We start from the raw sequence: 26,404 nt of genomic DNA on the forward strand, positions 1-26,404 counted from the left end.
ATGTAAACTGGCATATGTTAAACAATGCCTATGGTTACTTCTTGTCAGTGAAAGCGCTCAAAAGGACAAGGACGACAGAAAAGGAAAGACATACAACATTTCCTATGGTTACGTTTAACTATGTCTATGTGTCCGTTGACTTCGTTTAAAAAGCGGTTCGGTAAACATCGTCCTAAAACAGCATCACAGTCAACGCGAAAACTCAAACCCCCAATGAACCGAACACTAAGTGCTACACAGCACTAATGGTGCAACACATGCGGCAACCGCGGTTCACCAGTCGCTTGATTTAAAGTAAGCGAGATTTTGAAAAAAGCTTCTCCTAGGTAACTGAAACGTAATACATTTGGTTTTGTTACAAAGCCGCGAATTCTGCCGATGCTCATTCACAATAACATTACTTGCCATTTGTGCTCATCACGTCGTCGAAATTCTGTCAGTCCTGTAAGCGAGAAGCAATATTAAGGCATTAACAGATTAAACGCTTCGTAGCCCTTATATCCGTCTTGGCAAAACTAAAGTTGTCATCATGTGCGCTCTGCTCTGCCTTTGTGTTTCTCCCTGCAGATTCTCGTTAGCTAAAACTTCGTTGGGCACCTTAGAGTGGGAGTGCGACGCAATTCATATGAGTGACGAAATTGATATACTTTTGTACTGGAGTCCAATCTTGACCACTGTGCAGTTTGATCTAGATGATTATCTACCGAATATGAACGCATGTGTTACGCTGGGGAAAACGCTTTACTCAAGAGAACTGGACGCTTAAAGATCCAGTGCCCTTCAAAATTGCCTCTCAAAAGAAAACAGAAAGAGACGTTTCCTTCACAAAAAATTTCCGAGACTGACAGCGCGATTGCTTACTTGTGTAACGACAATTACAGCAAATGCTGATGCAAAATGAGTGAGTTAGCTACACTGTTTGCCAAAGTCTTCAGCCGTATGGTCTGGTTTTGTGCAGCATTGTGGAGCACTTCCAGACTTCCAAGTCCTTCAAGAACCTAGGAGCATTGAAAGGCAAAGACAAAGGTTCTCTTCGCATTACAGAGGTTTACAACCTGACGGGTGCCTTGAATTCATTACACTGCTCAAAGCGAACGTCATGGCCTCGTGAAAAGAATAAAATCAAAACATTAAAATTGGCAGCCGTTGCTTGGGTGCAGCATTGGTGCACACATGTCAGGGGCTTATGGAATGCAACGCAGCCTCATCGAGCTTAATGAGAAAAGACAGAGTACTGGAGTACGCACCTGAGCAACTGAGATGTAGGGCTCTGAAAAAGGAGAACAATTTCGCTATTCGCAGCGCACATGAGACCTCCTTCTCAGTGGTTCAAGTGAGTTTGCTGTTAAGCTATCATCATCATCATCAGCCTGACTACGCCCACTGCAGGGCAAAGGACTCGCTGATGGAATGCTCAGAGGACAGCTTGGCATGTTCAGGCAGCCGGCGACAGGCAATCGTGACAGTAGTACTGAAATTTCTAACAAGTATCTCTTGCTAATCAAAGAATGGAATCTTTTTCATCGAAAGTTTCCAAAAATAATAGATAAGGTAAAGGTAATAAATGTATGAAATTATGCATTATTAAAAAAAGTACCGTTGCGATACGTACAAAAATAAAACAAAATTGATTACAGGACACATGAATGACACAAAATTCACATTTTCAGGCTCATTATAAGGAGCACCATTGCTCAATGAAACAGAATCATAGGTCACTCCGTAAACATCGAGCACAAACTTTCCCATGTTATTTTAGCAAGAGTAAGTCCGTGAAGTACTTCGAAGGGGGAAGACCAAAGGTGTTCTTACCTTCAAGAGAGCCTCAACGCTGGGAATGCATATTGAGCCGACAGCATGACGCGGAAGAAAAACCTCCAGGGCCATAAAGTTCTCGCAAAAAGTGCGCCTCTCTTTTCGTCGCGTTGACACGTAAAAGGATCAAAACTGTATACGTGCTTTCTCTTCCACTAAGAGTGGCTGCGGGTCCACTGAATCGCAGCAGATTTTTTGACAATTATTTCGCAGTCTTGTCAAGCAGTCATTTATACACACAAGGAGGCATGAAATACGGAGCCACAAAAGATGGAGACGGAGTGTCGATGTGTAGAGGCGAATGAGAAAGAGGAAAATGGCAGCTAGAGCAGGGGCTGTATATACGATGAACAAGGTTTTGTGCCGTAGGGGGGGGGGGGGGGATAGAAATTTGACTTTGTTGTGGAGAGAAGCGCTACGGTAAAACGGGGTATCAAATGTTTACGTTAAAAAACCACAGGTTGTCGAGATTTCCGGAGCCCTTCACTACGGCGTCCCTCATAGCCTGAGTTGCTTCGGGACGTTAAACCCCAATAAACCAAACCAAACGAAACATTTGTACAAATTCCTAACAGACCACCAGATTTTTCTGGACAAACCGCGAAGCTCGACTCTCTTACAGTCCCGGCAGTTCGCAGTTTGTCTTTGAGCATGAGTGCGCTGTGAAATTTTATCTTTTTATTTTTATCATGGCTTTTCATTACTTTTACACCCTGTTTCTTTTGTTGCACCTAAGTTTCCTAGACAACTGTGGTTTCTCCAAAGAAATAAGTGTTGTTATCCTGCCTTTCCTTCTACTCGTCGTCTTATGCAATGTTGGAAATATGGCGAGAGGAATGAATGGGTCATTTTCTTAATAAAATGTTGACGGGCATGAGCGTATCCTCCCGTCAACCAAAAGTAGCGCATTCATACGAACGCCCACAGATCAGGAGGCATGAAGAAACGGCGTAAAAAAAAAAAAGAGCACGCCCCACAACACCAAATACAAAAAGGTACCGATGAAAAGCAGTATGGCGTTGCAACACCGATACAACAGCTGCAGACATCCGGCATACGGCAAAGAGCATCAGAATTTCTCACGACCACAAATGTGCGAAAGAAGACTAACAAACAAGGTCACATCGCTTCAGTACAGCAGCAGTCGTTAAACTTCGTCGCTGTTCTGGTAAAGGAAGAAGGGGGCATCAACTTACGTGCATCTGCATTTCCGATCTATTTATTGCGTCATCAGCTTCCGCTCATGGTCGTTTTCATAGACTGAGCAGGTAGACGTACTTTAATATTAGTTTTCTGCAATCGTGCTGCTTCTATTGAGTAAAATGAAGGCCAAATCGTTTCATATTGGTCTGTCTCTGTCTGTTTTGAAATGCATTGCGGTATTCGCTGCACTGCACAGCGCTATGCGAAGAAAGGGAGGGGGAAGGGCAGTGTTTTTTTTTTCTGGGGAAGTGAAAGGGGAGAGGGAGGTTGCGAGACTGCTTGGTCTGTATGGAAAGCGGGCTCAAATTTTGACTCATGATCTAGACGCCCTGCAGAAAAGTCACTGGACTAAAATTTCTCCTATTTCCGGAGCCCTTCAGTACAGCGTCGCTCATAGCCCGAGTAGCCTTGGGCCGTTAAACCCCATAAACCAAAGCAAATATCTTAGGCGGCCTCGGAAATCCCTAAAGCGCGAGCAGGCAAAAGGTAATCCTTGATGTAAAGCAGTTGATGTTTAGGACTGCTTTCTTGAGTTCTGCATCACAATAAAGTACTATTTGACATGGAAGCAAAAAATATCGTGAATAAATTTTTATTTCCTGGTGCAACCGGCGATCAATAAGCATTGCATGCTAGCTAAGAGATGCGCATGGCATTCTTCAGCCTCGCATCCAAGCTCACCGATTCGTAGCAAATTAACTACTCACTATAAAGCTGAAAGTTGACTTTTTGGGCAATATAAATTAGGAACAAGCTTAAAAGTGCGTAGGCAGCTTTGAAACAGAAACCAATATTTCTCGGTCGCTGGTGAACCATGCTAATGGGCACGTTAAGTAAAGAGCCTTGGCATCGATTGGCTTCCTATTACCAATTGCCGGGCGGCGGCAATGGCGGGCAAACAAGCACGGCCAAATGCTGCAACAAACCCTCTCGCTGCCGCAAGACCAGCGGCAGCATTTCTGCTACGCACTTCGAGATCCTGCACCTACTAGCGGTGACGGTGAGTGCGGTCCAGTTCCATAGTGCAATCAATGCAGCCACGTTCCCATACGCGCTCGGCGAGAACGCCACTGCACCCAAGCTACTTTTCGCTCTCGAACGCGGTGGTTTTGAAAGCTGCTTCTGTTTTATATTTATCCTCATCTTTCTGCCGCTACGGCGTGTTAGCCCATATGTCTGGCTGGCCGCGGTGGTGGCTCACTGCTTATGTCTGCGGACACGAAGGACGCGGGTTCGATCCCAGCCTCGGTCGTAGCATATCTATGAAGGCAAGATGTGAAGGCGCCTGTGTACAGAACGAAGTAAGTGCACGCTGAAGATCTCCGGGTGATCGAAATTATACAGAGCTCTATACAATGGTATTCCTCGTAGCCTTAGTCGCTTCGGGTCATTGAAATCCATAAAGCACAACAATTATATGTCTTGCTATTCGCGCTCAAAAGGAGGCCGTGATGGCTTCATTTTGAGCGAGGCAAAACAAAAATGCATGCGTGCACGATGGGATGCCTGAATAGTTAACCCCATACCAACGAAAGTAATCGGTGTCCTTCGCTACGGCGCTTCTTTTTTCTATTTTCTTTCACTCGCTCCATCATCCCGTCACTCAAGGCTCGGCTCGGTTGTCCACAAAGACTGAGGCAGCCTTTGTTCTCAGCATAATTTTTCTCGTGCCGAACAGTGCGATTTGCTTTCAAGCGCAAAAAAAAAAAACGGCTAGCGGCACAGGCGGCCACCTCGCCCTGCTCAGTGGCAGGCGGGGCGTATTGACGCTACTGTGCAAAACGGTACGGGGCTGCGCAAGGAGTCTCATGGGTGTGGGGAGAGTGGAGAGAGTTTTCATAAGATTTAGAAGAGAATATATTCTCTCCCTCACATAAATGTAAAAATGCAAAATGTACACAAAACCGCCCATAAATTACTGCAAACATAAAAGCAGCTATAAAAACAGAGGATGTGCATGCCTTGAACTTCTCAAGGCGAAGAAAGTGGTTATAAGATCTGGAAATCGGCTGTATAATCAGTTGAACTGGAGGCAACGCTGGAGGAATACTTCTTGGTATGACAGATTTTGGGTGAAGACAAAGTTTTAGAATAATTGGTCCTTCTTGCAGAAACTGCTCTTGAACCGTCTGCTGAGAAAATACCTCACAAAATCTGCCAAAAACACAAGCGCCCTCCACTGCCTTTAATAGCAGCTTCATATGGAGCGGCATTCATTCGGAACCTCTCTGCCGCCGAGCGGCGCACAGGGTTTGTCCATGGTCTGCTTTCGCGTGTTGTACACGACCATGCAGCGCTGATCGGCGGCCAGAGTCCGGACGGCATCAGCACCGCCCCGTGCCCTGGCACAGCTCAGCGCGCAGTGCATCACGAAGAAGAGCTGCTTGCTCGAGAGTTCGACTCCCGGCAGCTCCATCATCGGACCGTTCTGCCCGGCGGTGTCTTCTCGCAAGGCCCTCAGGAACGCCAGCAAGGCTATCCTGGAGCCAAGGGTCTCGTCAAGGGCAGCCCTGTCTGCAAGCTCATTCTCCTCCAGCCTCGTCTGTTGCCAGGTACCATTCTGTGAAATGAGCACAATTACCAGAAACAAAAGCTTTACAAACGAGACAACAGACAGTCTGTTGCGGCAAAGCCAAAAGAGAAAGAACCTATTCAGTAAAACTGATATGTTAAACTACCAGCAAAGCAATTGGTCTAGTTGCGTGCAGCCTAGTTGCCTAGTTGCGTGCAGCCAGACGTGCAGGGGTGCGCGCACAACCATGAAAGAATGATAAAAAATTCGATGTAAAGGCATGAACAAGTTCAAATGATATCGCATTAGCCCCAAATGGTATAATCAGATGTTTTTGAAATTTTGAAATCTTTTTTTTTAACTCATTTCTGCTTTTATCTTCATTTGCGTTTTATATGCATTCAAGGCCGTCATTTGTGGCTGACTGTGGAGCAGCTGGGCTGGCTGTCTAAAACTAGCGAAGCAAATATGCACGCTAGATATCGATCGCTAGATCTGGATAGTCATCACAGTCCGCCCACCTTGCTGAAAGCGGCGCGGAGACAGTAAATGCCGTCGGCGTCGACGGCATGGACGGCATCCATACGCTCCCAGACTCGCCCCCATCGTTTATCCGTTGCCGCGTCTTCGCGTCGCCGATCAACCAGTTCGTGCGCCATGGCTTGGGCGATGATCTGCGAGCAAAGGAACAGGTATATTTGAGTGCAGTAACACTTGCAGTGGCCATTCCCCGCACTTAGTCGTTTTGTGTGTGTGTTTTCTTAGTCTGCCTGCCCGCCTGCCCGCTTTCCCGCCTGTGCCCGCTTGCCCTGCCTTGGCCTGCCTGGGCCTGCCTGGGCCTGCCTGGGCCTGTCTGGGCCTGCCTGCCTGGGCCTGCCTTGCTGGGCCTTGCTGGGCCTTGCTGGGCCTTCCTGTGCCTGTGCCTGTGCCTGCCTGTGCCTGCCTGTGCCTGCCTGTGCCTGCCTGTGCCTGCCTGTGCCTGCCTGTGCCTGTGCCTCCTGCCTGTGCCTCCTGCCTGCGCCTCCTGCCTGTGCCTGCTTGCCTGTGCCTGCCTGCCTGTGCCTGCTTGCCTGTGCCTGCTTGCCTGCCTGTGCCTGCTTGCCTGCTTGCCTGCTTGCCTGCTTGCCTGCTTGCCTGTGCCTGCCCGCCTGCCCGCCAAGTTTGCTGACAATGTGGTGAGGTGGCTGCCAACTTCTGTGGTGGGAGGTCTTCATGACGTCGCAATGTCACATGACCTCTCTCGTCGAATCAGGGAATTTCGTGGGGAATTTCAAATTTCGCAGTCCTCTCTGATTGGTCATTTCGCTTCACGTGACTCACGACATTATCAGAGAAATGGCTAATCAGAGAATTTCGACCTCCTGGTTCTCGTACCTGCCCCAGTGCGGCGAAGTTGTACGCCGGTGGCGCTCTGACGTCATAGTAGGGAGGCCGGAATAAGGCAGCCGGCCGTTCCACGTTGGCCACCGATGCCATGGCAGGAAGCAGTGCCTGCACCAGCGGCGGCAGGGAGTGCCAGGCGCGGAGACGCCGCAGCCACGCCAGCGGAAAGCTTCGCCCGCCTGTCGCCAGCTTCTCTGTCAGCACACTGGCATTCTGCGAGCATCGTTTGGCAGATATCAGGCGCAGAATGAATCAATCGGATAATTAGCCAAACGAAGACAATGCTTTATTTCGATTATTTCAGCCGGTCAAATACGCTCTAACGCTATGTGGGACGCTGGCGTGCAGTGCATGGGATAATTAACACGTCTGCTAGAAAAAATGTGCCAGGCGTACATTTTTTACAGCCGTGTTCCTTCATAGGCTCTTTTGTTAAACTAGTTCGAGGCAATCGTGTGGAGTGGACCAATGTCTTTAATCCAAGGTATTAAGAATTCAATAGGAAGCGTTAAATTCCTCTTTCAACCAGAGATACCTCTGTCAAATTTTTTTAAAACTTATAAATGTTTTACTAGGCAGGCAAGAAAGTTCATATACATCTTTTAACATTACTGTTTATGAATACGAGCTGCTCGCATCTAAACGTACCACGTTTGCAAAAGTAACCAGGCAACGCGGATTGCTTCTGAGCCGTATAGTGGAGACGTTGCAGCACCCATAGAAGTCAAAAGGTCTGCAAAGGTGAGGACACGGGTTCGGCTTACGTTAGAAAAATTCAGTGCTTAACGGGTGCCAAAAGTTGCCACCACACGGTTAAGAAACAAACCCACTTACCTGGTTACTTTTGGCAAAAGTGCTTCGAATATGGGATTGAAAAAGCGAGAAACCGAAAAGTATACCATAAGCCGATATGCCTCTTTGCTTTACTTACGCACACTTTATGGAAAAAAAAAAGAAAACGTCCACACAGCACCGACGCCGAGGCCGAACATTAAAGAACAATGCACTCAGTGAATATAATGCCGTTCCACTGAAGTTCCTCTGTAGACAATGTGTAGTCTAGAATAAGAAGCTCCGCCTGCGATTCAGGGAAATATTAACACATTATAGCGACAACCACCGCCTTTTCCCGGCCCCTGCAAAAGGGCTGAGTAAGACGGAAGAGCGAACTTTAAGGCGCCTGCAGACAGGTACTCTACTCTGTCCTGCTATAATAAAACATTACGATCCTAACACGAATGGGCGATGCCCACACTGTGGGGAGAGACCTGTGGTATCTTCCACACGGTGTGGGCATATACTATAAGTCCCCACCTCCCCCCTTCTCCTACCCCTTCCAGAGAGGCATGGGAGACTGCGCTCCTCAACTGCTCCTCGCTTGAGTCACAAAGGGCTCTGGTGAAACGGGCGAGAGACGGGGCCTCGTCATGCGGTGTCCCGGACTAGGGACGCCGACCATGTAGCGGGGCCACTCTGTGGCTCCCAAACTCTTTTTCACAAAATAAAAGTTTTCACCACCACCACCACCTAAGTTCCCATTCTAAGCGGTTTCCGATAAAACGTGGTGTGCAACCTCGCTCAAGCCGCCGATAGCTGTGAAAACATTGCCGGGCTGGTGCCGGCCATGCATCCTAACCGCAAACAAGGGCACATGGGTGGTCTGGGAGGCCACTGCAACTGTCGAGACGTTGCCGATGGCTGTGACGTTCTCAGCCTGGCCCGTGTGCACCCTGAACACAGATGCGACGGCTTCCTGGAACTCAGCCATTAGGTGGGCCACGTCCACGATGGTTTGAGTGGGCATAACGTCGGTGCCTGGGTATTAGGAAAACATCGCGTAATGTACAGCAAGACGCCACTAGTTCAGAGGAATCGCTCGAGGCTAAGAAAAGTCCACTAACATCGCTGTTAAGCAGGGAAAGTCATGATAACTATAGCAGTATCGCACATTGAAACCCCTGCCTTCAACGCACCGACTCTTGTTCATTCTGACAACTTGCCTGCAAATAGTCACATTGTAGAGGGAAACAACTTTACGGCTAATGAGATCATGCAGGGATGGCCTGCAGAGGTTCCGTGGGAGCATGGGCTAAACTATGGCGCGCATGGACTACAAACCTCCTGAGATACTGGGCTTAGCACAGTTAAAGGATTCTACACATAATCTGTATTCTTCAGTGGTACATATTCTATACTTTGAAGAAGTGGATACCTGGGCGAGTTTGTCATAATTAATCGGGGGGGGGGGGGGGGGGGGCTGTACAGTGCGAACAAGACGAAGGAAGAAGCAAGAAGACTGCACAATCGAGCGCTGTATTCTATATTTCATACTATTCTATACTTACAAGTTTTCTAAACTTTTAGATAGTGCTCGTACAATTCTAGTCGCGGATAGCGTTCTGCGCTAGCATTATTTCGCCCTTGCGAAAATTCTACATTTGCGCCCTTTGTTGATATCTTCACATGGTTAGAAAGCATTTGAAGCATCTATCATACACATGGATGGGTGACTTGTGATGTTATACGGGCGTTTGCATCGAAGAAAATACTCCACAAAAATATGAAACGAACCAGGCATCCAGGACTTCTCTTTCTTGCTTGTGCGAAGCACTGATTGTTTAGCTACATAACCTTCACCATTAAAGACGCTGCGCGGTGAAAATGGCGTAAGTTAAGCAGTGATGCTAGAACATCAAAATAAAGATGTTTACTGCGTTAACATGCATAATCTCTTAGTATAAACGGGAAGGTAGGTTATGTTGTGATGTCACCCATTATGTAAATCCCGACTCGAATGGCACCTCCAACCTTGGAATTCATGCCACAATAACAAAGGATTTTCACTGCATGATCTTAAGGACCCCAATTCACTACGAACATCAGGTGTCGTTCTCTGATAGTTTCCAGAGAGCCTCAGTCAAGAAATCTTCAAATTCTCACAGCATCGAGTGGGATTTAAACCACTCGACGGTGCGAAAATATCCCCGCCACCTTTCTCCTCGCATTTTAAACTACCAGTCTCTCGCGCTGGACATTGAATAGCCTCGCCTAAATCAACTTTCACGCGTGTGCTAGTCAGTCCAAGCCCGCAATCTTCTGTGACATATCCCAGCGAATTTCGACGCTAAGGTAAACTGCTCGCGTATACGGATCACAAACTATATCGGAGAAGACGTGTATGCCTCAGAGACGTTAAGTACCTGCTATCGTCGTTCTTCCACCAAATCAATAATTTTATTTTATCATTTTTATATGATAGGATCAGAAAACCTAGCGCTGAACTCACCTTCCAGGAAATCCAGGGCTCTGTATGGAACACCGCTTATTTTGGACACCAGGCCACCGCACTTGCCTTCTGGATTTGGCTAAACAAGAACAGCGAGTAAAGCATAGTCATAAACTTCATTTCTCTGTTTTTGCATCCGTGTTGGGAAATGTGCAAGCGTCCTCATCGTTCTCTGCCATGAGTGATCTATGAGCAGCACTGAGATGCCCTGGATATGAAACGAGAAGCTGTAGCGTTGCATTAAATCATATTACAATGCTGAGTCGTCAGTTGGGCGTTGCAGTCATTGCTTATAAGGAGAAATTGCACCTAGGGCAAAATTTTACGGACTACAGAGGGTCTTAGTCGAAGATTCCGAACCGCTGTAATGACGACGCCTTGAACTCTGTTTCACACTCTCTTGAAACGTAAACAGAAACCAAGTCGGCCACCATCAATTTTACAGGTAAATTGCCCAACCACTTTGTGTTGAAAACCAAGGAACGATTAGTTTTCACCCTTGTAATAGTGCGCCTGTTCATAAGGGCTGTCAAACCCTACTACAATTCCCGTGGGATTTGAAGCGGTCATCAAACCTTGCCTGAGGCTTCATTCGGTAACTTAGTTTCGACTTTTCGGGTCAGTGCTGGCGGTTAGAGTTGAGAACCACCAAATTGGGAGACAGAATACGCGCACATGCGCACATTTCTGTTCACGCACTTGTGCTAGTTTATTTGCTTCTGGCGAGTTTTTGCTAATTCCTTGTATCGTGGCTCACGGCAAACTGTCATAAGGACATGACCGTTGCACTCTTCACAGGCTGCTGTTAAATTCATAATATTATTAATTTTTACGGCGCAAGGGAGTCTGTGGCCAAAAAGCAAAATGGCGCAAGGTTTTTTCGTATGCTCAAGGTGGGGTCAGAGACACATTTCCCAACATTTCACCCCAAAAAAAGTTAATCATGAGACCTAAAGGAGCTGGTATTCATTGTATCACCGGTGGTTATCCAGTGGCACTGGGGACCGAATTCCGCCCCTCCCTCATGCAAGGCGGTGCACACGCGTTCTGACAACTCTCCTGTGAATAAAACTGCTGTGACATGAATTTTCATCTTTACAAGATAACCCTGAAGAAAATTGTGCAGTTAGCATAAGCTGGAAAGGCAAGACTGGTATATTATCCAAAACTCTTTAGGCTCAGTGTTAGAGAAAAGTTCTCGTGCGACCACGGCTATTGATACTCATATGAGTGCCACTAGGTGTTGTTGTGCACGCAGTTTTGCACATGCCTTGACGCTAAAGACATTTCTTTGCATGTTTCCACAGCTTCGCTTGAAGCGCCGAGCGTCCGCACTAACTGCATGGCATGGCCTACGAGCACAGCCGGTAGCCTGGTTAGTTATCTTATTTATAGAGCAAAAACTGCTTACTGCCCTCGCGTACGAAGAAAATGTTTCACAAAAATCTCGCGGCAAGCACCGTTGCTGCGCTTGAAATTCGAAGCTTATAGTTGACATTCATTATATTGACACGTTTGTCATGCCCAGGTATTCTGGGCGAACGCATTTTACAGCCGTTAGTTGTTTATGCTTGCAGTCTTTTGCAGATCATAAGATTGTTCCTAAGAGTCAATATATCTGCTGATTTCGCCTCTGGAATTCTGGTTTTTCTGCTATTTATTGTAAAAGATGCACCTCACTGGCATTCGAAGAGAGTCTTAGCTACTCAGTGCGAACATAGGACAAACTTTAAATGCAAGGTTTTGTACGCATCAGAAGATTAGAACATTCCAAGCGATAACTTCTTGAGAGTTTGATACAATACTGCGTGGTGGCCTTAGATTTAAAATTGATGTCCAACAAAGCTGGACCTGAATGGGCAAATGAATTCCGGAAATTGCTCACTGCCGGATTATTTGCGCCTTCAACGCTTTAGCGAGTGCATTCTTGCATACAGCTTCCACTCTCTCCAGCAGTACACGCTGCTGTCAAAGTTTTCATCTACAAACGATATTGAATGACTTAAACTTAGAGGCACCTGTGTGCATCACATCTCAAGTGCTTACCCAGTGAACATTTGTGAATGTTATCGAAACGTCCGCATTCTGTCACATGCAGTAATTAATTGCGACTAACACCCTCACCATGAAGATATTGTCATCGGGAATGTCTCCTCGTGTCCGGTTAAGTTCCGACAGAAACTCCGCCTTCGGCCCGACGAGGTACCGCAGCACGTGCCACGCCAGAACGCGCCTCATCCCAAGTCGTTCTTCTGGCTGCGACAGGTAGGCCACCAAGGCCATGGCCTGCTCGTCCACTGTCACGTGCTCGTACAGGGCAGCCGCAGAACGACCGAACCGACCAAAGAGTTGTCTCCACCGATCTGCGGCACAAGATTAGTGCGGGAGCGCTCTTTTAATTCTCCCACAACACCAGACACCTTCAACGATCCTCAGGATACCATTAGTTAATCATATCATACAACCTGGCCAGCCATTCCACTTAACTAATAGGTCACGCTGGGTCGCAATACAGTTCAGGGCCAACAATTCCTAACACCAACCCATCTCTACGTCCATATTCAAAACCCTTACACTCCTAGGCTGTTTATTGCACCCAGCAACACCAATATTGTCGGCACCGCAGTCCAACACACGCCATGTTTCTCACTAAATTTCTGTCATAGATTGCGTGTGGAGGAGCGCTTATTCTTGACTATGCGTGCGGCCCGCCTACCACATATATCTTAACCACCAACATACATGTCTGGCGAGACCTATTAAACAATGCGATTCATATCAACACTTCGCAATACTCTGTCTGTCACTGAAATTCGCATTACCACAAAGCGAAACATGCAGATTTTTTTCTTTCCCTCCAATTTTCGAACAAACTAGTGCAAGTTCTTTAATCTAAGCCTACAATAGGCAGAACTACCACTTCTATATAGGGCGTCAGTAGAAAGTTGAGTCCGAATTAAAGAAACACATGACGCGAGACTAACCGTGGGATTGGTATCTCGCACTTCATTTTGGTAATGTCAACTGTAACGTGATACCACAACTATGATTCGAAATCAATATAGCCCGATTTGTCGTAGACATTGTCTTTCCAGACTGAATCGAAGTCATTGAGAAAAGATGGCTTTTAAAAGAATCGCTGAAATTTGCTAAGATAAGGATCGGAGCGCTCTTTCCTAATATTTTACTCGTTTCGTATTAACAATCGGACTCACGTAGCTTGAACGTACGTAACTCTCAGTCCCCAGTGTAGCTACCAGCTTTACTGCGCGACAGCTTTATCTGGCATTGAAACGGAAGATACTGAGGCAAAAAATACGCCCCCTCTCAGTGCGCAGCGGAATAATACCTGGCTGGCAGTAATTGCTTCCCTTTCAGAACGCAGCAAAGTTTCGATATTCGCTATTTTAGTTTATCCACAACCTAACGCAACTTCCCGTTAAACGTTAGACAGTAAAGGAAAAAAAGTTTTACTCACTGCGACCAATTTTCCAGCCACCTCTTTTCAAAAGAAGCTTCTATACCAGGTGTTTGAGGAAGACTAAGTAATTCTAAAAAAAAAGAGGTTTTTCGAGGTAAAAACAATTACGTGCGGTTAAACTACTCTTGAACCTAGTTAGAGAGCGAAAGCTATGACGTATCGGCCAACTACACGCGGCTTGGCGTCGGTAGCGTTGAGTGCGTTCCGGACAGTGGATAGGCAGCGCGCCCACACGGACACCCTGGCAGGTGGAAGTTAACCGCTGATCGCGAGATGCTCATACAAAAAACTCTGCGGCCTACTGCTGCAGTGTCGCGTGTGTGCCACAAAGTTGTAGGCGCTAACGCATGCAGCTCACATCTCTCTCTTTTTTACCATCCCACGTACCTCAAAGCGCTATTCAGGCCAAGGGAGGCAGTTATGCGCCTAAAACGTTGTCAGTGCCAACGCCAATGAACACAACGAACGCCGACGGCCGATGGCTTCAATGCCGCGTTTCAGCCACACTGTTGTCAATGCCAACGCATGCAGCGCACGTCTGCCACTACCGCCACGTAGCTTAGAGCGCGACTAAGGTGTCCACTGTCCGAAAGAGCCAGTTATGCGTCCTTGCTTGTGAAGCTGCCGTTCTTCATCGTTTCCGTAGCTTAAAGTGCGACTAAGGTGTCTACTGTCCCAAGGGGCCAGTCGACGAAGCCTGGCTTCTTTCAGTCTCTCCGGCTCACTTTCCATACCTGCCGACGAATTGTTGTTGTTGTTGTTGTGACTGAGAGAAGGATGAAAAGGAAATTGCGCGCGCCTGCTACTGGCTCGAGCCAAGCCACCACCGCTGCCACGTGCAGATATAGGAGAGTTAAAAGAGCTGGCATGGCGAATTCCCACCGAGCCGCCCCTTCTATATATACGATGCAACGCCGCCTCCTCCTCTGTTGCAGCGCGGCTTCACCGGCTCCTTCTCTGACGTCATACCAGATGGCGCGGCGAGCTGAGCTGCCAGCTGCGACGGTTGCTAGGCAACGTCTCAGCTCGCGGTGTAGCCACCGGCCATAGCGAATCGGCGAAAATACGGCCAATATAGCTCTCCCTACAAATAATGGTTTTTTCATCATGGTATTAAAATTGCTAGTGGACGCCAGAAAACTGGCGAATCGTCTTAAAGAATAAGCTGGTCACCTAATTTTCAGTAATGAACTTTTGATTTATAGAAATAGGCGGCTAGTTAAAACTACAGATTTGTAGCCAGTTATAAGTAATAGCCATATTAGTTTTTTAGGATTTCAAAAACGAGATTATCCTTGGCGCTGAGGTTCGAAAAAAAAAATTGGCTTTGGCTTAGCTAAGGTGAAGCCTGGATATCTCGAAGCGAAAAGCTGCGGCAAGGTGGAGGAGGAGCCGCGCGTGTAGTGAATGCTGTGCTGTCTTAGAAGGTTGCTTTAAAGACATGTACTGTGGCGTGCATTCCTCTCGGGTGCACACCAAGATATGAGAGACAGGCATTTACTTTCCTTAAAAGCAATTTTCATTTCATTTCATTTCATTTTCTTTAAGGCCCTTACGGCGCGGTTCGGGCAGCCACCGAGATATGAGAGAGCCAGGAGTCATTTGCTTTCCTTAAAATCAGTTCTCTTTTCATTTTCCTTTCCTTGCGGCGCGGTTCGCGTGTCCACCGAGATATGAGAGGTTCCTCACGCACTGCTTGTCTTTTCTTTATTTTATTATTTGTGCAGCGTGTGACGTCACTCCTTTCGAGTGTACACCAAGATGTGAGAGACAGGCATTTCCTTTCCTTAAAACCAATTTCCATTTCATTTCATTTTCCTTAAGGCCCTTACGGCGCGGTTCAAGGTATCCACCGAGGTATCAGACAGGCTTCGTTTCCTTTCCTTAAAACCAATTTTCTTTTCATTTTCCTTCCCTTGCGGCGCGGTTCGGGCGTACACCGTGACGTCACGCAGTTCGCGCATGAGCACCTGTGGCTTTTTCTGACGATGGGGCCCACGCTAGCCTCGGTGTTGACTAGCCTAGGTAAGGTTTTCGCTTCAAAAATTGTTTTTTTTCGACTAGTTACATACACTGCAGAGGTTGCTCTGCCTCGAAAGTGAATGCATTTTGGCACAACGTAGCCAAATGTTTGGGTCCACAGCGCCGAAAATAACCACGTTTTCGAAATTCTAGAAACTGATATGGCCATTACTAACGACCGGCTACATATCTCGAAATTGCAACTAGTTGCCTTACACTAATACTTAAAAAGTTAATTGTATAAAAATTAGTTAACCAGCTTACTAAAGACCATTCACCGGTTTTTTTCTGTCCGTAAACACTGGTAATACTATGGCGAAAAAGTCATCTTTGCGGTCGAAAGCTTACTTTTCGAAATTGCTTAAAGTCTTCCCTGAAACGCCTGGTATACAGCAATGGCTACGCTTGCGACCGAGTAAAGTGACCGTGCAGAGAGCAACGCACCAGGCGGTCAGGCACACCGACGTCCCGGCGAACTCATTAGAGGAATGGAACAGCTACGGACGCTCGGCCCGTACAGCTCATAGTTCATTGGCAAGGGAAGTTGTCAGTGAGTAGATTTTTACTGTGCTAGAAAAACTAGCCTTCCTGTATACGCAGTGCCTTATAAATCTCGAACTTACCAGAAGCATTGAAGAACGCTAATTCTATCTTAATTCATATGAAACGAGACGCCGGAGACTTGAAATGTTACAGACCGATCGGCTTACTGTGCGTTGCGTAGAAGGAATTCACTAAGACAATCGCTAATAGAGTCAGGACAACCTTAGACTTCAGTCGACCAAAAGATAAGGCATGGTTTCATAAAAGATACGCGACAATAGTCCACTTTCACACTATCAGTCAAGGGAATGAGATACGCGCCGAATGTAACCTGTCCTTATATATTGTATCAGGCGCGTGCATGACCGTGCACTATCAGGCGCGTGCATGGCCGTGCGCCTGTTCCTGACATGTGTGCTGTGGTCGGCCCGTTATCACTTGGTCGGGTATAAAAGCAACAGTTCCCAATAAGCCTGCGTTCTTCTTGTTCTGGCTATCTTGCAGTGATCACGTCCTTTGCGGCACGGATGCATGGTGTCCGAAGTGGCTACGACGCAATAACTTCGGCAGCGGTGGAGTACAGTGGTGAGCAGCCTTGTCTAGAGCGCTCGGGCGGTGCACTTCCTTGCAAACAAATCCAGATTTTGTGGCAGCCTCTAGGGTCCAGCTGCAACGCTTGCACGGAAGTAGCGCCAGATAGCCTCGTAAACAAAGCAGGCACGAAAACTTTGCCCTGTAATGAGGGGCTGCTCTCTAATTTCGGTTTTTGTTACCAAGTGCGCACTGCTCAAGCGCTCTAGACAAGGCTGCTCACGACTGTACAAAGAATAGAACGGCTGCAGGCACCGGTGCCCCTGCATCTGTCAGGAAACGTCTCAGCATCGTGGAAACGTTTCAAGCAAAAGTTTGAGCTCTTCCTGCAAGCACGCAAGTGAAGAACCAGCCAAAAAGTGAGGCCTCGAAAGCTGCACTCGTGCTGAGCATCGCGGGTGACAAGGCGCTCAATGTATTCAACAAGATCAAGTTCGAGCCGAACGAGAGCAAGGTTGTCTACACGACTTTAATACAAAAGTTCGACGCCTGCTGCACAGAGGGGACCAACGAAGTGCATGAAAGATACTTGTTTCGCACGAGGACCCAAGCGGAAGGAGAACCGTTCAAAAAATTTCTACGTGATTTAAAGGAACAAGCCTCGCAGTGCAACTTAGGAGCATCGTACGACTCACTGGTAAGGGACCAAATTGTCTTTGGTACCAACAACGCTAAGCTACGGGAGAAGATGTTTCGTGAGAAAGGGCTGACGTTACTGAAAGCGGAAGATGTGTGCAAAATTGCAGAGCCAGTCGCACAACAGATTGAGGTGTGGCGCAAAGCAGACTGCTGCGTCGATGCCATTTCAAGGCGCATAAACTAGAACAAGGTCGGCGGTAACAGTTGCAGTGCAGGCGGTGTAACCGCAAGCACAGACCGAACAGTGCCCAGCATTTAGAAAAAATGTTGCGCGTGCCTAGGTGTCAATCACTTTGCTATATGATGTAGGAAGTCGAGAAATGTGAGTGAAGTAAACAAATTTCAAGAGAGCCACTTTGATGTGCTAGATGTCTGCAGTAAAGGTGGAAAACGCAATGAGTAGACTGTAAAAGCTTAAAATAGTCGGGGAATTTGCTTCCAGATAGACACGGGATCACAAGCCAGCCTTTTGCCGTTTTCTGTCTGGCGGGAACGACCATCAGATGAACTACAGCCGACGAGCACAGTGCTGCGGGGGGATAACGACGGTGTCATAACGTGCTTTGGGAGAGTGTCGAAAATTGTGCTTGTTGGAAGTGCCCAGACTCCGGTGAAATTCTTCATTGGAAAAAATGGTCGCCAGCCTATACTGGGTCTAGAAGACAGTGAGTCCTTGGGACTGGTTCACCGTACTGTAGGTGCTGTGAACCCGGCATCTTTATAAGGTCCCCTGAAGGATTTCAGACATGTCTTCGAGGGACTTAGTTGCCTGAAGCAGCACTATCACATGGTCCTGAAACCTGAAGCAGTACCGGTTGTCTAGTCAGCTCGTCGTGTTCCTTTGGCACTGGAGGAGCCTCTCAAAAATGAACTCGAAAGAGTGGTGTGGGCTGGAATCATCGTGAGAGAACAGGAGCCCACTGACTGGGTAAGCTCACTGGTACTTGTGAAGAAAAAAGATGGCAGTCTACGCGTGTGTTTGGACCCTAGGAATATCAATCAGCAGGTTAGAAGGCAGCATTTTACCATGTATAGTCTTCATTGATTGCGAGAAACCATTCGAAGTGGAAACCTCAGCATCAATGCAGGCATTGCGGAATCAGCCTGTACAAGAGTCTAATATGAAAATATTGGTTCGGAGCACAAGAGAAGAAATATAATTTCTTGCTAGTGGTTGGTACTGTCTCGAGTAGTGCTTTTATATTCCTAAACATGGCATCCTGGCCGGCATCTGTCATGAAATTCGCCGATTGCTCGACGGGGCACCTAACGTCGCGTGACGACGAGGCATGGCCTAGCGCGATTACAAGCTCGGCGTCAGTTGGCAGCTGGGCTTGGTGGTGCGGACATTATCGAGGAAAGAAAAATCTCTGCCTCTCCCGTAACCGAGAGTAGAGTAAGCATGAAATGTTTACGGGCCTAATGTCATCTCGGTGGACACCCGAACCGCACCGTAATGGAAGGGAGGAACGCCACCACCCGTTCGGCGCGATGCCTTGCCCTTTGAACGCAGCGCTTCTCCCCCGGGCCCCTGTGCGCCTACGCGGCTTTGCTTCGATGCGCGAAGCCTCTAAGAGATCATGTATGACAACGAAGTGTATCGTGGCATTTATGTGCTTTTTGCAAGCGTTATTAGAAATCGGAAATTATAATTCCGTGCATTATCAAACGCACAGCGACTGATTTCTTGATAAACATTGAGAAGGCACTGGCAGCAGTTATTTTTTGTGACTCCTTTGGAGACCAACCGGCGCTTGCATGCCGGTCGCGTAGGAGGGCTTACAGAGTCTCGTTAAATCTCGTTAAGTCTCGTACGGTGCCCGGATGTTCTCGTTTCAGTGCCCGGATGACTGGAATTCAGTGCCCGGATGAGTGGATTTCATTCCCGGATGAGTGGATTTCAATGCCCGGATGAGTGGATTTCAGTGCCCGGATGATGGCTCTCGGTCTCGGCGTGACGTCACCACACTGCCGACAACGGGGGCTAAAAGCATTTCATGCTTAAAAATACCATCGCATTTCCTCCGAATGAAGCCAATTGCTCGACCCAGAATTTTTGTCTTTCGAAACCTCATGTTGGATTTCTTCACCTCACCTTATGCTGCATCAGGCCGGCTATGAACAATTATGTTCGTGAAAATTTAATGCAATGCAATTATAAAACAGCTGCTTGATTCCATTCAATACTCACCTAACCATTCGGGTTTATGATACATTAGTTCATTATCTGCCACATCAAAACAAATATATCTACATGCAGGTGACTTGGTCTCTGGTTAAAAGGACGACAGAGTCTATATTATAACTTCCTATGTCATTTCCAGGCAGTCTGAAGAGACATGTATCCTCAACACACCTCAGGCGCCTATAGAAAATACTCAAGTCCGAGTGGCGCTGGTTCTGCCGTTTATTTTTAGAGCGCAGCTCTTTGGCGTCCGTTCCTGGGTTTCGCGTCGTCGTCGGCGTCGGCCTCGTAACCAGCTCCGCCCCCAATGTCACGCTTTTCAATTGGTCGAAATGCTCGTGACGTCACAGTGCGCGAATTTCAAATGGGGCCAATTGTACTTTGGCTAGTAACCATGCAACCAATCAAAGGGATCGTATAGTGATGCTGCAACTAAGTTGGACTGAGTTTAGTTAATTGCTTAATTAATCAATTAGCTTAATTAATATAGAGGAGAATGAAGAGGTCAGAAGAAAAGAAAAGAAAGACGCGCGCCGCAGCGACAACAGCGTCCGCGAAAGGAGACGCTGCTGAAAAAAACAGATAAGTACGAAGCCGCGTTCCCTCCACCACCACGCACTTCCCCACTCAGTTGTTGTTGTTGTTGTTGTTGTGACTGAGGGAAGGATGAAAAGGAAATTGCACGGGCCTGCTACTGGCTCTAGCCAAGCCACCACCGCTGCCAACGTGCAGATAGAGGAGAGGTAAGAGATCAGAAGAAAGAGAAAAAGGCAGGAAAAGACGCGCGTCGCAGCAACAACTGCGTCCGCCGGAGCGGACGCTGCTGGAAAAAACAGATAAGCGGCCGAAGCCGCGCTCGCCGAAGCGAGATCAGATTCTCCATTCCCCCCCACTCAGTAAGACGTTGCTCGTTTCATATACGTTGTGTCGAACATCCCAGACAGTTCCAACAATTGACAGGTTAATGACAGAACACGATGGATAGAAATACAATAATATAAATATGAAATAACCTCATTAACCTTTCTAGTTAGACCGCATAAATCAATAAAACCAAGAACGAAATTGGTCGAGTTGGGGAATCGAACCAGGGTCTCCGGAGTGCGATACGAGCACGCTAGCCACTCCGTAATGCCAGCTGAATGGTTTGGAATGAACAAAGGCGCGTCTAGCTAATACGGCGTCTTCGTTCACTCACATCTTCCCCCTTTCCCTTACGGCGAGGTGCAGGTGTCCACCCAGATATGCGAGAGAGATACATTTCCTTTCCTCAAAAAATAAATTTACCGTCCAGCAAGGCGTACAGCCGAATTGGCGATGGCGTTCTGTTGACTCCCTGGCAGCGTTGCAAGACGCTGTCGCGTTCCACTCTTACAGGCGAAGCTTAACATGTTAACCACACATCAGTAACACACGCAGACAGCCAATGGACGCGTCATTCGCTGGCAGCACTTGATTCATCATTCACAACCACATTCTTAACGTACGCTCCCTTGCCGCACATGCCAAGGACGTACACCACGATCACATTCTGCGCCATTCCTCTGTACTTTGCTTTGCTGAAACCTGGATGGATCCCGAAGAGCCTCTCGAAATCATAGATTTCCTATACTGCTGTGGTGCTCGCAGAGACCACAACAGAGCGGCGGAAGTCGCTATCTACTTGCGCACAGGTCTCTCTGCAATACCAGTCGAAATGTTTGGCACGTCACATGAAGTTGGCGAACTGTGCGCCGCAAAGTTGCCCAACGGCATGCTGGTAGTAGCTGCCTACTTCGCCCCTACCGCACTCACGAAAGACGTCGTGCACTTCCTGCAACTCGCATTAACCGTCCACCGATCCACACCGATGTTAGTAGTGGGGGACTTTAATGTTGACATAAAGACAAACAGCAATTTCCTAACACTTATGCGGGAGAACATCCCGTTCCTCTCGCTCGTAACGCGTCCCACGGCTGTGACAACCTCGCGAGGCACTTGTATAGATCTCGTCTTTGAGAATCAAGCATTGGTGTACCAATTCGAACATATATCACTCTATTTCTCCGACCACAAAGCTTCCTTCATGGCTGTCAAGAACTGTTAGTGGAGTCTTTGTTAAAGGAATACGTGTGAAAAATAAAAAAAAAATTCTGTGATAGCGCATACATGTGTTGCTCGATTTCTTTGCCTCAATCTATCGAAAAGGTGAAACAGCTTATTTGCTGCGCTCAAATTTCGCATTAGGAAGTAACGTAATCGTCGGTAATTTTTTACTCTTTTCCTCGCTCGTCGCGACATTTTCATAACATCTTCTATGAAGAAAGATTTACCCAGTACAACGGAACCAGAAAAAAATTACGAGGAACTTTAGCGGCTAAAGTGGTGAAAGGCGAAAGCCTGAGTGCTGCATTATGTTATGCGATTGTTCACTGCAGATTTTGTTGGTGCATTAATTAACTGCCAATTAATGACGCTTAAGCTTCGCCTTTAGGAGTGGAACGCGACAGCGTGTTGTAGCGCTGCCACGGAGTCCAAGGAACGCCACCACCCGTTCGGCGCAATGCGGTGCCCTTTGAACGCAACGCTTTTTTAGGAAAGGAAATGGGGCTGTAATTCTCTGTCCACTCGGTGGACACCTGAGCCGCACCGTACTGGAAGGGAGGAAGTGTGAGTGAAAGAAGACAGAGGGGCCGTAATGAAGAAACTGAAAATTGTATTTGAGGAAAGGAAATTACGCATTAACTGTCTCACATATCTCTCACATATTTCGGTGGACACCCGTCAAAATTCGCGCGCGGTGACGTCACGACAATTGGGACCAATCCGAAACTCGGACAAATACACCTTGCTCGTTGGTAAATTGGTTTTTGAGGAAAGGAAATGTGTCTGTCTCTCATATCTTGGTGGACACCTAAACCTCGCCGTAACGGGACGGGAGGAATATGGGAGTGAACGAAGACACCGTATTCACTAGACGCACCTTTGTTCATACGAAACCATCGAGCTGGCATGGCGTAGTGGTAGCGTGCTCGACTCGCACTCCGGAGACCGGGGTTCGATTCCCAAGCTAGGTCAATTTCTTACTCGGTTTTGTTTATTTATCTCGTCTGACTAGAAAGGTTAAATAGACTAATTGGTTAAGTAAGCAATTAACTAAACTCAAACTTACTTGGAGCATCACTATACGATCCCTTTAATTGGTTGCATGGTTAGTGGCCAAAGTACAATTGGCCCCGTTTGAAATTCGCGCACTGTGACTTCACGGCCGTTTCGACCAATTGAAAAGCGTGACATTTCTGTCGACAGCTCCTGCTTACAACGATGAGGCATTAAAGGCTTCCGCCTTAAAAGAAACACGAAAGCCGGGACGGGCGCTGTTTCGTGTTTCTTATTGTCCTCGTTCTGTTGCGCTTTGTGAATGTTGCTTGAAGCATGAACCAACTAGCCCCCGCCAGAATCATCTTAGAACGTACCTTCAATTAATTTTCCTTCGTCCCGACATCAGACTCAAGGCCAGTAAATTTGTCTGCCACCACTATTTCTAATTTTCGGACACTATCCTTAGGCAACAGGTGTCATCGTATTGAAACAATTAGCTGAAACACGCACTGTTTACCAACTGGCTTGTCGAATGCACAGATAAGGAAGCCACTACAATTTCAAAACAAAACTGTTGTTAATGCTTTATGCGTAGAGACCTCTACTACTGAGACTAGATCCGTGGCAAGGGCTGCTCTCTTTACGTGAGAAATGTTAGAATTGTTACAAGCGACCTCATATACTCACCTGTTGTTACAGCTGTGATGTTAGCCAATTTTGCGATGCTCATTCTGCCTGGCCGGACAGAATTCGCTGTGTCGTTTATCAAGCCTGCAACTGAATTTCAGACACAAATTACAACACACACAGCGACACTATCGAACGAAGCCGTTCAGAAACTAAGTTTGCAGCGCATGACACTGTCTTTCCCAGCACTGCCATTAGAAATTTCATGTCCAGGCAATATAGGAGATGTTTTGGCATCTTTCGTGGAACGATTCATTACGTCGTTGTAGGTCATGGGGTCTAGGCGCTATGCTATGCTCATTCAACGCTTTTGATTCCGAGCCGGTGGGCAGAGTAATAATGAGGGCATTGTCTGAGGATGAGATGACCTTGATATTTTTGTTCCATCCTTCTGCTTAATCCTTTTTATAGTTGGGCTCAAATTGGCATGATGACGTATGTTTAGTGCATTCGCTCTTGCCGCCACTAAAAAAGCGGCATGGACAGTTATGTGCGCCTTAGTCAATATTCCTGAAATGGTGAGCTGGTGCTTATCGGAATTCCGGCTAACGCTCTAGAGGTATGGTTTTACAGTAATGGTAAATATAAAGGTTCTTTTGTTCCGTTGCGGCGTCCTGTCTTTAGTCAACATCGATGAGAGCCATAAAAAATAAAACCTGCGCTTTACAGTCGCACATGTGGTACCCGGTAACCATGGCGTGGCATTTCCACGTCCATCCTCTTGAGCCCACTCAGCAGATAAGTTAGCAATTTCATTATCTCTGCCTTATATTTGGCCTGTCTGCATATCAAAAGCACTGGGAAGTCATTCTTTTAATCCAGCCCACTTGAGGGTTTTATGCACGTCGTGTACCCCTGGGGAAGTATGCTGAACCTCAAACTTGCGCAAGCACAGTGCGTGGTTGACCAATGCAAAAATATAGCGCAACCTTAGTAACCTTGGTAGCGATCATCACCGCCAGCGAGAAACACTGTTGCAGTAGGGAAAGGCTTAACCAAATACCAAGGTGCTACTTTCTTTCAAATCCTCGACCTGCAATATGAATATAAATGCAGAAAGGCTCTAGTTCGTGCCACTATGAACTGAGGGCGCTGAAAGTATTGTAACTATCAAAAAAGTGCTGCGTCACTAAACCTCTAAAAAATCTACGAACGAACACAAAGACACAGACAAAAAAAAGGCGTTTGAAGTTACCAAAATAACCTTATTTAAAACAATTATTGCTCCAAGATACATGAAAATGCATAGACTGTTCCTTAGGCTTCCCCCAATATAATGGTGGCACGCGTGGTTGAAATACTACTTTCAATAAAGCACATTTCAAGCTCTGCTGTTGGCCGGAATTTACGCGACAGACTTGCCTGGTACTTTGTGCGGAATCTTAACATGCAGCACGAGGCCATGCAGTAATCATTTTACAGAATCAACCACTCGTATTTCATAACAACTATTAGCGTTACTATTCAGAGCTGGAACTTTCATGCAAATGGCCGTAACGCTTTGCGTGGTCGCACAAAAGCAACCGGGAGTTTTATTTACAAGGTTAAAATTTACAAGCATGATCCGAGATAAATTAACGCTCAGAGCGCAGTCACTGTCACCGAGTACAGTCACTGTCATGAACAGCGTTCTGCTGGGTAACCGTACAGAAAGGAATATAGTTACTCAGGTCATTGATTGCAACGCGGATAATGTTTGAACAGACTTACTGTCGCCATCTGCTTCGATGAGCTGCGTCGTCACGTCACTGTCGTTAAGGAGTGCGTACCGAGCCAGCAGTAACTGGTAAAGGTCTTCAATATCCTCTTCATCTAGGGATGCAAGGACGTTCAGGAACTCTTTCACTTCAGGGTTTAGCGTGATCTGAGGGAGAAGATACACGTAAAAGATTTTCACGTCAAGCGTATCAAAGGATGCAATGCTGGCTTCTATTATTATCATGAAGTATTTAACCCCTCAAAAAGCAGTGCCCGAATTATAGCTCCACTGCCTCATGAAAACCGAAATTCTGTCTTCGCGAATAGAACAAAAGGAGCATCATGTAGGTTGTTGGGAGAACGTTGTGTACTAACCGACGATAATGAAGCTTTCCTGGTGAGGTTTCTGATTGTGGTTTTACGCGTCCACTTTAGCTACCGAGTATTCGTACGCGCGCTAGTGTTTAGTTAATAAACGTCCATTTACCGTATGCGAAATGTTTCCGCGTAATGCGTTTCTTTAAACATTTTCGAAGCGTCTGATCTTTCACTCTTCGCAGTGTTTCTTTCAGTATTAAACCGGACCATCTGGGCATGTTTATATCCGAGGCTTTATCTTCAAGCAGCAGAAACATTGCCATGTACATCATCGCTTTTCTTTATGATAGGAAAATCCTTTTTAACGCGCAGAAAAGGTATAGGAAGTGCTATTCTACAAAAATGCAGCTAACATTGGGTGCTTATCGTTCAACATCTGGCCTTAAGATGTCGAGCGAGGTTGGTATTTTGCAAATTTAAGTAAAGCATTTCACGTCGTATTCCACTCTAATTGATTCGCAAGCTTCAACATGTTGGTTTTGAGAAATCTAGAGTTGATGAGGCTGGAGCTAGCATTAGTAACAAGACGCAATTTCGTACAGTTGATGATCGTCACTGTAATCACCTTCCTGTCCCTTGAGGTGTCCACAAGGAAGCGTCCTTCTTCCTCTATTATTTTTACTGTAGGCGAACGACATCGTTAAGATAGTCACTAAACTCTTTGAAACCAGGCTATTTACAGCTGGCTGATCTTTGTTCAATGCCATGACTTGTCGTGAAGACTAGGTCTTACTCATTTGAAACCTAAGAAGAATTCTCGCTTGGTGCAACCAGTACGGCATAGAATCAAAAAACGGAGAGTACCTTTACGCTCTTATATCATATCCGCTTCCTGAGATAACTGCATATAAAGATCTCGGCGCGACGATAGTTAACGATCTAAGCTTGAATAAGCATATA

General features: G+C 46.8%; 1 protein-coding gene across 1 annotated transcript in view; it reads right to left on the reverse strand.

The window, feature by feature from the left end:
• Window positions 1–5,215: 5,215 nt before the first annotated feature.
• LOC149348170 (uncharacterized) overlaps window positions 5,216–26,404 on the reverse strand; it is a 31,038-nt gene continuing 9,849 nt past the window's right edge. Inside the window, exons 7-14 of the mRNA XM_089585756.1 lie at window positions 25,139–25,292; window positions 23,429–23,518; window positions 12,324–12,562; window positions 10,200–10,278; window positions 8,487–8,728; window positions 6,905–7,126; window positions 6,052–6,204; window positions 5,216–5,578 (exon numbers count right to left, since the gene is read on the reverse strand). Coding sequence (XP_089441882.1) covers window positions 5,216–5,578; window positions 6,052–6,204; window positions 6,905–7,126; window positions 8,487–8,728; window positions 10,200–10,278; window positions 12,324–12,562; window positions 23,429–23,518; window positions 25,139–25,292 — 1,542 coding nt within the window. The remainder of the gene's footprint in view (window positions 5,579–6,051; window positions 6,205–6,904; window positions 7,127–8,486; window positions 8,729–10,199; window positions 10,279–12,323; window positions 12,563–23,428; window positions 23,519–25,138; window positions 25,293–26,404) is intronic.

Source organism: Amblyomma mixtum, chromosome 4 (assembly GCF_055824585.1).
Source record: "Amblyomma mixtum isolate Tamu chromosome 4, ASM5582458v1, whole genome shotgun sequence".
Taxonomy (NCBI): Eukaryota; Metazoa; Arthropoda; class Arachnida; order Ixodida; family Ixodidae; genus Amblyomma; species Amblyomma mixtum.